The 12,044-nt window shown below is 31.7% G+C and overlaps 1 protein-coding gene across 2 annotated transcripts in view; it reads left to right on the top strand.

Annotated features, from left to right (window-relative positions):
- The window catches only part of LOC107436492 (colorectal mutant cancer protein), a 74,639-nt gene that overhangs the window by 20,922 nt on the left and 41,673 nt on the right, over positions 1–12,044 (top strand). Inside the window, exon 1 of one of the 2 annotated variants that reach the window (XM_043042917.2) lies at positions 3,547–4,320. The exons of the other annotated variant lie outside the window; for it this stretch is intronic. Coding sequence (XP_042898851.1) covers positions 4,186–4,320 — 135 coding nt within the window. The 5' untranslated portion in view covers positions 3,547–4,185. Of the gene's footprint in view, positions 1–3,546; positions 4,321–12,044 lie in introns of those variants that run through there. 2 annotated transcript variants of the gene reach the window in all.

Here is a 12,044-nt window from a genome sequence, read left to right as displayed (position 1 = left end):
ATTTTGTACCCAACTGGGGCCGAGGTAAAATTGTTGCTAGGGTTGGATCGCACCTCGATTTTGCTAAGAGGGAACAAAAATTTTCTAACTCTTAATTAATTTCAGCAACTTAAAAGCCTAACTAATATATCTTAAGCACATAAGTTTAAATTATTGTTTTGTCATAAAGAAAGATAAAACAATTTAAAATGTAACTTTAAAAATTTATACTTTTTATGTTACTAAGAAAAAATACTCTTAAAGACTGTACAAATTTGACAGCCTTGATATTGATCCTGAAATTCGAACATCGGGCCACTTTTTGCTCTTCCTATTATAATAATTGTTCAAAAATTTAAATTGGTCCGAAAATATGGGAAATTTTAATATGAGTATAATGTTAAGTATATTAGAAGTAGTATTATTTGTATATAAGAAGTATTAGAAGTACTACGGGAATAATATATACTTATAGTATATATATTCCCATAGCATTATTGCATGGAAATTTCAAACGGCTCTGAAGCTGTTATTTATCTTAGATTTTTCTATGGCATTTGGCGAAATGGTCACTTAATTAGTAGTTTGCAAGCTATTTGTACAGGGCCGGATTAAGCGTACGTGGGGCCCTAGGCCATGGTAACTTTGGGGCCCCTAATCTTTGGGGGCCCCAGACCACGACCTAGTATGGCCTTATGGGTAATCCGGCACTGTATTTGTAATCAGTTTCTTAATAGTTGTGTTTTTGAAACGTATTTCTTTAAAATTTAAATAATGCAAAGTCAACAGTAAATGAAATTAAATAAATTACGTTCTATAGTTCATTTTTATTGGGGAAATTGCTTGATTGTTGGTAAGTCTTAATTTGTGTTGGCCGCAATCTATAGCGTCATTTTCGGTGTCTAAAACTACTGGCATAGTTCATTTAGTAAGAGTCCTAAAATCTAATACCACTAGAAAAGGAATGGAAGAATTGGTTGGTTGGTTCTAATGCCACTTGCAACACGAGCAAGCCTGCTTGGTGAAACCGAGCAGGTTTAAGGCAAAGAGTGCTTTTCTTGTTTTTTCAGTGGCGCCATCTATGGCCAAAAATTCGACTTCTGCCACATCTTACATCACACCCGTTTATAGGGCGGACCCATTCATACATCCATTCACAGATCGTAATTTTGACCTGAATCAGAGAACGATCGATCTCCAATCCAGTAACCCCAGAGGTATTGATTTGTCATGGGAACAGGTAGGACTTTTGCGACTCGACAGATTTAACGTGCATCAGTCACTTTACTACACGAGGAATCTTCGGCCGGTGGGGTTCGAACCCACGAACTCTCGGACATGGGCCCTTTCGGTTTTGTACTTGAATAAGTTATACAAATTAATGCAGATTCATTAATTGAGATTCATTTTACCAAGCATGGAGAACAGGTTTTCAGCTAGTATTTAACAAATTGCTTGAAGTTAATATGTTGACTTATTAATGACCAAACTAATATTTTTTTTAAATTGAAAATTGGATTTACTTTTGAATCTGATTGAAAAAAAAAAAGAAAAAAGAGATGCTTTAATTCGATAAGGCACACTCGGAATACAGAATTCAAGCTGTCGTTCAAAAAATTTGAACAAATGAATATTTAAAAATGTTGTCTGTTAAAAAAATGTCAAAAACCTAAACCATCAGACTTAGATTATTAAACCAAACGTTATTGTGTACTAGCTTAATAAGCTTTTGTGTTATTTATATTGAATTTTTATTAATGTTGGTTTGTTTGTAAACTGTTTCTAAGAAGGAATTAAAATTAAATAAAATTACTAAAATTCTCTTTAAGGTTTTTAAATTATACCTATATAAGTTTAATATATCTGTAATTATTGTAATGCTTTTTTTTTTCATACAAGTAGACGCGTACACTTGCGCCAGCATATACTGTGGCATCGACCTTCATTATTATTTCTTTTAGGCAAACAAATCTTCGTGCATACGTATAGTTTAATTAATAATCAAAAAAATCGTATGACATCTATAAATTTCTGAAAAAGTTGTTTCCCCTTTAAACAAAACATTAAGATTGCACCTCCCTCATTAACTGTCTTTACGTTGTGAAACTTACAAAATATTATTTATTCTGAAAAAGCAAGAATATATTAGAAATTCGAATCAACCTACAAATGATTGTGGTTGTATCGCTTGTCATTGTATTATAATACTCGTCGTAACTGTTTAAAATAATGTTTATTACTTTCAACACGAGTATCTCGATAACACTTTTTACTTTAGTTTAAAGCTAACCAGAATATCCCTATAAATTTCTGTTAAAATGGTCCGAATTGTTTTTGAAATGCTAAAATATTTATCGCCCCTATCTATTTCATACATTTCCCTCGTATAAAGTAACATGATTTTCTATTCCGATTTTGAAGTGGAAATATTTTTTTAAAAGCTTCTTACGGGCTCAGGATTAAATTTCTGAGCATATTTATAAAAAAATCAAAAATGCTTGAAGGATTGTTTGAATACTTAAGTTTTTACATGAGTTTTAAAAAAAAGTTTTTAATTTTTATTTAGTCCTCCTTTTAGTTAACAAACTCCTTATTAGTACTTAAGTAGAATGAAACATGAGTTATTAATTAAATTTTTAATTTCCAGTATAAAATAAGATCGGTCATCAGATGGATTTAATTTTGCAGTACATGAAAACGTCATTATCATAGTTGACCAGACAGCCCAATGTGGGTCAATGCCTTCCTCTGAAGATTTCCACATGACGACTTCCAATTTATCTTTGATATCCAATTCTTTTCATTAATTGCAAAAAAAGTGTTGTTATAACTGCTGTTATAATTAATTTTGCACTGACCCATTGACAATTCAACTAAGCTTTTAGTTATTATATTGCGGTTAATTTATCATATTTGCTATAACTATCCCTTATTTATTCTATATTTTTTAAGCTCAACTAGAAAAAAGTAAAATTTTATTTTACTGCTCAAAATTTCTTCATTTTTAAGATATGAAGCACTTAACAGTTCATTGTCCTTCAGTAAAAAGTCAGACAGAGAGAATATGCTATTCTCCCTTCTGTTCCAAATCATTTCAACTTTTACTTGCAACTTTCATCAAAGATGACGAAAATCAGAAAAATAAACTTCTAAGAAATTCATTACCGCTAAATTATGTTGTTAAATGGAGAATATTTTGAATGTTATTTATCATTCCAATAAAAATTTTCGTTTTGGTGCAAATTTCGCTATTGTATTCAGTTCTTTCAGCTATTTTAATTTTGGGATTTCCACTGATTGGTAAACTTTAGCAAGCTACTAGAAATACGTAAAACTACATTATTATAGTTCGTAATGAGTCTTTCTTTTATTAATTTCATTTCATAGTATTAAAAATGTGCGCAATAGAAAGTAAAGATTTTTTCGTAAATTCCATCTCTCTCATACGGCATTTTCCAGTCCTTTTTGGCGATCGATTTGTGGCGGCGAAGTTCTGCCACTTACCACAATGACGCCAACTCCCCCTTCCTATACTTTCTACCCCGCCACTGCCGCCAACTATCTTTCACAGTCAAGTTTAGATGGGTCTTCTCCAAGCACCCTCTTCCAATCCTTCATATCATTTTTAACTTTTCTTCATCGCCAATTCATCCGCCTTATCTATTATACATAAAGAATTTTATCCATTAAGATAAGATTTTCGTTTATAAGATTTGATTTTATAAATATTTTTATATTATTGTTATTTGATGAAAGATATATCATCTTTTAGTTGAAGCGTTTTTTTATGGCATTTTTTTTTTTGCCTTTCGGAGAATAACTTCCAACAAGTGCGCTTTAAAGCAGTAGGATGGATCGGATGTGGACGATTGATTTACGATGCTTCTTTCAAATCTAATCCTGAATTAGTAGGTTTCGGGTTTCTTTCTCAGTGCGTGAAGAAAGAGTAAAGTTAAAGACAGCGTCTGTTTGCGGTGAAAGAGTACTTTGTTTTAATTTAAGAGCCATTCTGAAATGCTATTTGTCTCTCAAGACGTGCGCATAATTTAATTCATGTTGGTTTGTTCCAACATGCATATGATTTAAAACACGTGTAAGAAATGACATTTAAACCATCTTGGTTATGTTCTTGATATGTGAATAAACCTTTTTACAAACAGCGAATATGAAATGACAGTTTAAAGTGTGTGGTTCATAAAGTTAGATATGGAAGATACTACGAGTTGGAAATACACTCCACATCCGAATTCGCGGCATAGGCATGGAAATGATTGGATTTATGAGAATGATCTGGATTTCGTGCCGACTGTGCCAAATCATCCACATTTTGTAAGAATTGAGGTAAGAATTTTCTTAATGTGTTTCTGTTTTTTTACTTACCCAGTATTACCTTGGTCTTTTTAAAATTCCTCATAAACAATGCATAGGAATATGAAAATTTAAAAGATTTATTTATTTAAAGAGTGAGCCTGTTGTATCAGAAACTGTGCAAATATTCACAAAAATATTTTTTTCGTATGATATCATCCTTTGCATTACTTCGGCTTTTTTTGCAAAGTAAAATGTCATTAGTACGATGAGATTTTATTTTGAAATAAGTTTTATAATATTTTGCATCTGTATTTTAACTTTAGCTCATTTTCCCCTTACAGTATTTCTTCAGTTTCCCCTTACAGTATCATTTAAAATTTCAGTTAACTTTGAAGCACACTTGTTAGCTAAAGCCCAGTAAGCAAAGAAATGTCTTAATCATTTTTCGCTCTTAATAGAAATATGGCTAAATTTGGATAATAGGTTTTTTTAGGAGTGGTAAAAAGTACTTTTTATTGCGTATACGTAATACAAATTTATTATTTATTTACTAATTTATTCTCTCTCGATTTATGTTTTTTTTCTTCCTTAATTTATTTTATTCGGGGAATTTCATTGTGAAACGTTTATCAGGGGAATAATATAAATTTGAAAAAAAAAATTCTAAATAATCAGTTTCTCATTCTCTATTTGTACTTTAAATTTATTTACTAGAATATGCTTTTTGCAGACAAAATTCTAACATTCTTACGTACCTAAAATGTTAATGCTATAAGTACTAAAATGTTGTATTTATCGCATTGTAGTTCATTGTTAAATATCCAAGGTGGAACGTTTTCAAAAGTGTCGTCTGAAATTTATATTACCGAGGCGTTTGTATGCACCTACACATAGCAGGCCAAAAAACAAACATGCCTTGTGCTCTCATGTTAGTCGTAAATCAGGAGCTGCTTACTCCTAATTTATGTATCCTAATTTTCAACCCCGACTTATAATAGCTTAAACTGATAATGCAGGTCAATGTATTGGTGTCTTAAATTTGTCGTGCACGTGTTTCAGATTTTGTTTTTTGTTTATTTATTTTACTAGCAATGTCATAATTTGTCATATAAAGGCATCTTCTTTATTTTCGACAATTCAAATTAAATACCAACTAGTTTGACAATATAAAATATATTTCCATAAATATTTCTGCCATGCGTGTAGAAATATGCGATGTATTTTCCCCCCCTTTTCATCCTTAACTATTTTCGAAATCATTCTTCTGTAACATTTTGTGTAGGGTGAGTTCCCATTTCCGATCCTCAGCAATTTTAGTTATTTTCGTTCACCCTTCTCTTATAACTCTTTTGTGTATATGCTACAAGAATGGCTCTTGTGTTTAGTGTTAGGCGCCACTCAATATCTAAAATAAAGTGCACATTGCACGAAGCTTTCTTGCCATCTATTTTTATAATAGCTGTGAAATATTTAACGCATTTACTCCAAATACTCGGGTCTATATTTATAATTCCTTTATTTATTTTAAACAAATTAGCATAAGGAGAGATATTCTTATGTTTTTAAAGAAACATATGTTTGCAATCTTGTAAATTGTCAGAATAAATTAGCATAACTTGTTAAAGTGTCAGGTTATGGGTAAGTTATGTTAGGTTAACTTACCTTATCTAGGCAGTTAAAAGGACGCGCTATACCGTGGTAGAATTTTTTCATGAAAAATTCTGTTTTAATTCGATTGTCAATTTGAAATTTTAAGTATTGAAAAAACTGAAATCGTCTAATCAAAAATTAAACCATGAAATTTCAATTGCTGAATATTTTCTTTCCAATAAATTATCAAAATGCAAATGAATTATGATAGAATTACTTCCCCAATACGTAATTCTGAGCAATCCTGCCATAATTTGTTTACATTTTGATAATTTGAAAAAAATATTCAGCAATTGAAGCTTTTTAGTTTAATCTTCGATTAGACGATTTCACTTTTATTTTTAATTAGTAGTGTAGATAAAGCAGAATTTCCCATAATGAGCTTTCGCCTCGGTATACCGTCCTCTTAACTTACAATATTTAGGTCCTAGTGATCCTTCCTTTTATTCCAATTTTGTTTAATTCTTGCATTTAAGGCGTAATACTATTTTTATTTGGCACAGTATAGCCGCTTCTAGCTTTGGTGCCATTCATTTTAACAAACTTTCAATTTCCCTAAAACTTTTTATAACTCCTTTGTTTGCCTTATAATTTTTCGCTTATGCACTATTTTATACAAATGTCCTGACAAATTAATTTGCATAACATATCAGAAAACCGCGTAGTTGCGTAAAATAGGCGTTGAAAATTGTTTGTTTAACTTAAGCTATCTATTTTATTTACTCTACCTGCTGATAACAAAATGTTGTCTGCTGCTAGTTAGTTACGATACCTCGAACAATTTTGAATATTGAAACTTATTCCAATTAAGAAGTTTATCAGGATAACGTGAACCTGCTCAAGAAGTTTATCAGGATAACGTGAACTGATCAAGAAGTTTGAAGTTTATCAGGATCACGTGAACTGCACATACTTAAATCGTATCAAATTTTCCCGAAATTTTTCGTATTGGATTCCTTAGTTCCTGCGCTATTTGTTGTCTTTTTTTACTTGGTAACGTTGTCTTAACTAGACCACCCTGTGTGCTCGAAACGTTCCATTTTACTCTTTCAGCGTAATATTTTTATTATAGAGGAGAAAAAAAGTGCGCTCTGATGTTATTTCACACTTTTTGATGCAATTCATCATCTAGATTCGAAGAACCCTATCATCCAAAAAAAAAAAGTCCCTGTTCAGATTCTTTTTCCCTTTTCGAAGGAAAAATGTTCAAGATATGAGATTGTTTACTAACACAACCATCTTCTTTTGAATATTGCTTTTATTATCAAAGAGAAATTTTTTTCTTGGGATTTCTTTTTGAGCCGCGATAAGAAGGTTGATTTCATCTGTCTGAGTGCATTAGTTCATAACAATTTTTAGCGTATAATAAGAAGTGATGTGGGAGTACTTTAGGGACGAAATTTAAGAACAAAAAAGTTTCTTTCGTCGGGAATGTTTTAAGAACTTCTTCTAGATTTGTTGAATCACGTGGGGTTGTTTTACGTCAACGCGTAACAAATGCCGACCATGTGGGCCAACTTTCTTTTCTTTCTCTGGCATTCCCCTCCTATTTGTTTTCACAGTAGAAGGAGGTTTTTTTTTAAAGGCATGGTACAAGTAGAGGAATAACTGTTTCACTCCAAGCTGGCAACAAATTAATCAATTTATATTTAACTAGATAATTATGTGTAAAAAGTGTGCTTGGATGTGTGGATTTTTTTTTTCTCTTTTTCTTTTTCTTTTATTTAAAAGAAATATTATTTTATTAGCAAATCAGAGTTCAAGTAATCTTATTGATAAAGTTCTATATTTTAATTAAATTTGCATCCCTCAAAGTATTGTGCGAAAATCGGACGCGAAACAGATCTCAAAATACATTTCAACTATATCGGATGTTCCCTTGTCACCGCTCTCAATTAAAATTTCTAGACTCTTTGTCAAAAAATTAGATAAAATTATTAGGATTTTCAAATTAATATTTAAACGAGAAAAAGAAACGAAAATAAAAACAATATCGAATTCCGACATTACTATTAAATTAGGTGATTGTACAAGCTGTTTCTGATCATCGTTTTTCAAATATTCCCCCCCCCCTCGGGCAATCAGGTTTTAAAAAAATTTCATGGAGTGATTTGTCAGAATTCAAAGCGTTTTTCTTTTTTTTTTTCATTTAAGTTTTAATATGCAATTGCTAATTGTTTATTATTTTTCTTTTATTTTTGAAGATGAATCTAAAACGATACATAAAGTACAGTCTTTGCAGAATGCCCTATGTGCTCATAATAATAATTCTTGCTTATTTTAAACTAACGTTGTATAGAGAAAATTCATTTTATTTATTTATTTTTTTTTTTTTTTACCTTAAGGATTGTATTCTACAAAATGTAAGTTTCTTTCTGTATTTTTTTTTATTGCCGACGTTAAACTGCCCTCGTGGAGGACTTTTTGATGAAACTGACCCACACTTGTGTCAAATGGAGAGGTAAACCTCCAATTGTTAGCCCGACGGCAAGGGGATTCTAACCCATGATCTACCTACCACTAACGATATTTTATGTCAGTACTGTGGTCGGTGTCAGCCGGAAGCAGAATTCGTGTCAACCGGTCATCGCTGGGATTTGAACCTGGTTCACCTCATTTTGAAGCGAACGCTTAACTCCTGAGCCACCGCCGCTCCCATCAAATATTTTATTTTATTTTATAACCGTCGTTGAACAGCCGACCCAATTTCATGGTTTTATGACTACTTACGTTCAACTCCGTAGCCTTGTAATTTTGAACCAATCCAGAAGACAAGGAAACTCCTGGATCAGTACCCCCAGAGGTATTGATTTNTGGTATACCGCCGCTCCAATCAAATGTTTAAACATTTTGTGCATAATTATTTTGCTTATTACATATTGTGCATCTTCCTTATGGAAACAAACCTTAAATTTAGTTATAAGATAGGCGCATGGTTTATTAAGTTTATACATTTTAATTAAATTTGCATCCCTCAAAGTATTGTGCGAAAATCGGACGCGAAACAGAGCTCAAAATGCATTTTAACTAAACCGGATGTTCCCTTGTGACCGCTCTTAATTGAAATTTCTAGACCAGTGGTTACCAACTGGCGGCCCGCGGGCAACATCCAGCCCTCCAAGCCTTTTTTTTGTGGCCCTCGAACTGAAATATATTGGTTGTCATTTTTTTGCGGACAATTTCGTAAAAAATATATATGGGTTTAAAGTACTTTTCTTCGCTTTCTTTTTTTTTTTAGCAAAAAAAAAAAAAAATTCTTCGTTTCCGTGAAATTTAACGTACTAACGGTGCAAAAGAAAAATTTTCTCAGGTAAAAATCTACTTATTATTTTAATTTGTAATTCAATACTTTGTTTTGTACAATTTGATAAAAATATGACGGTAATATTTAATGTTCCTTCAAACTTAAAAGTGTCCTATTTAAAATTTTGATAAAGTTGCGGCCCCTCCATTTGACTGGTGTTTTTAATTGCGGCCCCCGGCCTCATGTAAGTTGGAAACCCCTGTTCTAGACTCTTTGTCAAAAAATTAGATAAAATTACTAGGATTTTTCTAATTAATATTTAAACGAGAAAAAGAAACGAAAATAAAAACAATATCGAAATCAGACAATACTATTAAAGTAGGTGATTGTACAAAGCTGTTTCTGATCATCGTTTTTCAAATATTTTTTCCCCCTCTCGGGCCAACAGGTTTTAAAAAATTTTCATGGAGTGATTTGTCAGTATTCGAAGCGTTTTTCTTTTTTTTTCATTTAAGTTTTAATATGCGATTGCTAATTGTTGTTTATTATTTTGCTTTTATTTTTCAAGATGAATCTAAAACGATACATAAAGTACAGTCTTTGCAGAATGCCCTATGTGCTCATAATAATAATTAATGCTTAATTTAAACTAACGTTGTATAGAGAAAATTCGTTTTTTTTTTTTTTTTATTTATTTATTTTTTTAATTTTTTTTTTACCTTAAAGATTGTATTCTACAAAATGTAAGTTTCCTTCTGTATCTGTATTTTTTTTTATTGCCGACGTTAAACTGCCCTCGTGGAGGACTTTATGATGAAACTGACCCACACTTGTGTTGTATGGAGAGGAAAACCTCCAATGGTTAGCCCGACGGCAAGGGGATTCTAACCCATGATCTATCTACCACTAACGATATTCTATGTCAGTACTGTGGTCGGTGTGAGCCGGGAGCAGAATTCGTCTCAACCGGTCACCGCTGGGATTTGAACCTGGTTCACCTCATTTTGAAGCGAACGCTTAATCTCCTGAGCCACCGCCGCTCCCATCAAATATTTAAAGATTTTGTGCATAATTATTTTGCTTATTACATATTGTGCATCTTCCTCATGGAAACAAACCTTAAATTTAATTATAAGATACGCGCATGGTTTATTAAGTTTATACATATCGTAAAATATTGTTGTTGAATTAGTTTGATCTCCAAAAATGTGTTTGTGTTAATAGTTCATACGTTATTCAATTATAAAACTTAAAGGAATTTAAAAAAAAATAATTTTTGAAATTATTTATTTATTGAAAAACGCTACTAAAGGATCTTCCTGTTGGTATTTGCTGTACAAAAAGAGGGTTTTATTTCGGGGTATTATTATAGGTAAATTATTTAGTATTTTTTCCTCCCTTATTTGCTTGCTGTCTGATAAGGATTGTTTAATTTTTTTTTAAACTTCATTTTTTTGAGCTTATGGAGTGAGCATTGCCTGAAATGCATTTTCTGCTGAACTTTCCAAGAAAAAGAAAGAAAGAAACATGGCCGCTTGACTAACACGATAACCTCAGTCACAAAAGCTCCAAAAGTGAACAATTATAAAAATTGTAGCAATTTGATTTTGATTCCTGTTTAATTACTACAATATTAGGTAAAGCATGGTTTTAGCATTGTTTCTAAAAAAAATCTAATATGTAAATTTCTCATATATTATATTATCTGGTAACAGCTTTAAATCACTTTTTATGAAAATAGGACTCTCTTGTGGTTTATAATATGAAAATAATAGCGTGGTGTCATTTTCAGAACAATATCTTTAATTTTTATTACAGGTGTAAGTTCAAATTTAAACGGCTGCAGTGATTTTCATTTTTGTTTAAATTGCTTTTCTGTTGTTAACAGTTGTTACAAAATTTCTCCTTCATAATACTGCTATGAAGGTTTTCCGGCCAATGACCTTGCAAGTATTCAATCGAGGAAAAATAAAATATCAATTTTAAATTTCCTGTTTTTTTTTTCCTGCCACGCAATTACTTATTTATGATTGGTTTTAGTTCGAGTGCCTTTTTTTCCCCCGATGAGGTCCTTAAATCCTCAATTTTGACCATCATCATCAATTGAGGGGTTTGATGGAAAGGAACAAGTGCTGTCAATCTTTCTGAAAATAAGTGCCAGCGTTTGTCTGCGTGCATGATCTCTCTGGTACACCGCTTGGCGAAGTTTTCATTTCCATAGTAAATGTGAAGAGCCAAACCGCACTTCAAAAAAGTGATAGGGGGAAAAAGTCAACTTTTTTGATGGCAGGGGTGACAATATTTCAGTTTACCTCTCCTCCGAAAAGTTTTCCACGGTTGTGCATTTCAAGTGGATGATTCATTCATTGCCTGCTGGAAAGTCTCTGGAAGCATTCCAGAAGTGATTTTGAGTCACTCTTTGGGTTGACAATCAACATACTAAGAGCCATAAAATCACCACACTCACCATTATTATTTCTTATCTTAAATGATTTCTGTGTTGAAATTGTATATGTTACCGGCAAAGTATGAAACACCGGCATTCTATAGAATGCCTAGGAATTGTATATAATGCCGGATGTTTTTAGGCAAGGTATGAGAAGTATTACATACTTTCCCTAGGCATTGTATAGAATGACAAATGCTATTTAGGCAAAGTATGAAAAAATCAATCGCTCTGATGAAGTTATTATGTAAAGGATGTGCATTTCTCAAAAGCAAAAATGTTATTCTGAAGAAATAATAAGAATGCCATTTTAAAAAAAAATTATTCAAAATGCGTAAAGAAAAATGAAAGTTGTACAAAACATAATTTATGCCTTTCTTATTAAGGGAAATAAAATTTTCATATGCATTTTAT

The sequence above is a fragment of the Parasteatoda tepidariorum genome, chromosome 7 (genome assembly GCF_043381705.1).
Source record: "Parasteatoda tepidariorum isolate YZ-2023 chromosome 7, CAS_Ptep_4.0, whole genome shotgun sequence".
Taxonomy (NCBI): Eukaryota; Metazoa; Arthropoda; class Arachnida; order Araneae; family Theridiidae; genus Parasteatoda; species Parasteatoda tepidariorum.
Note: the sequence above shows the minus strand (reverse complement) of the source record. Positions and strands in the feature narration are given on the sequence as shown.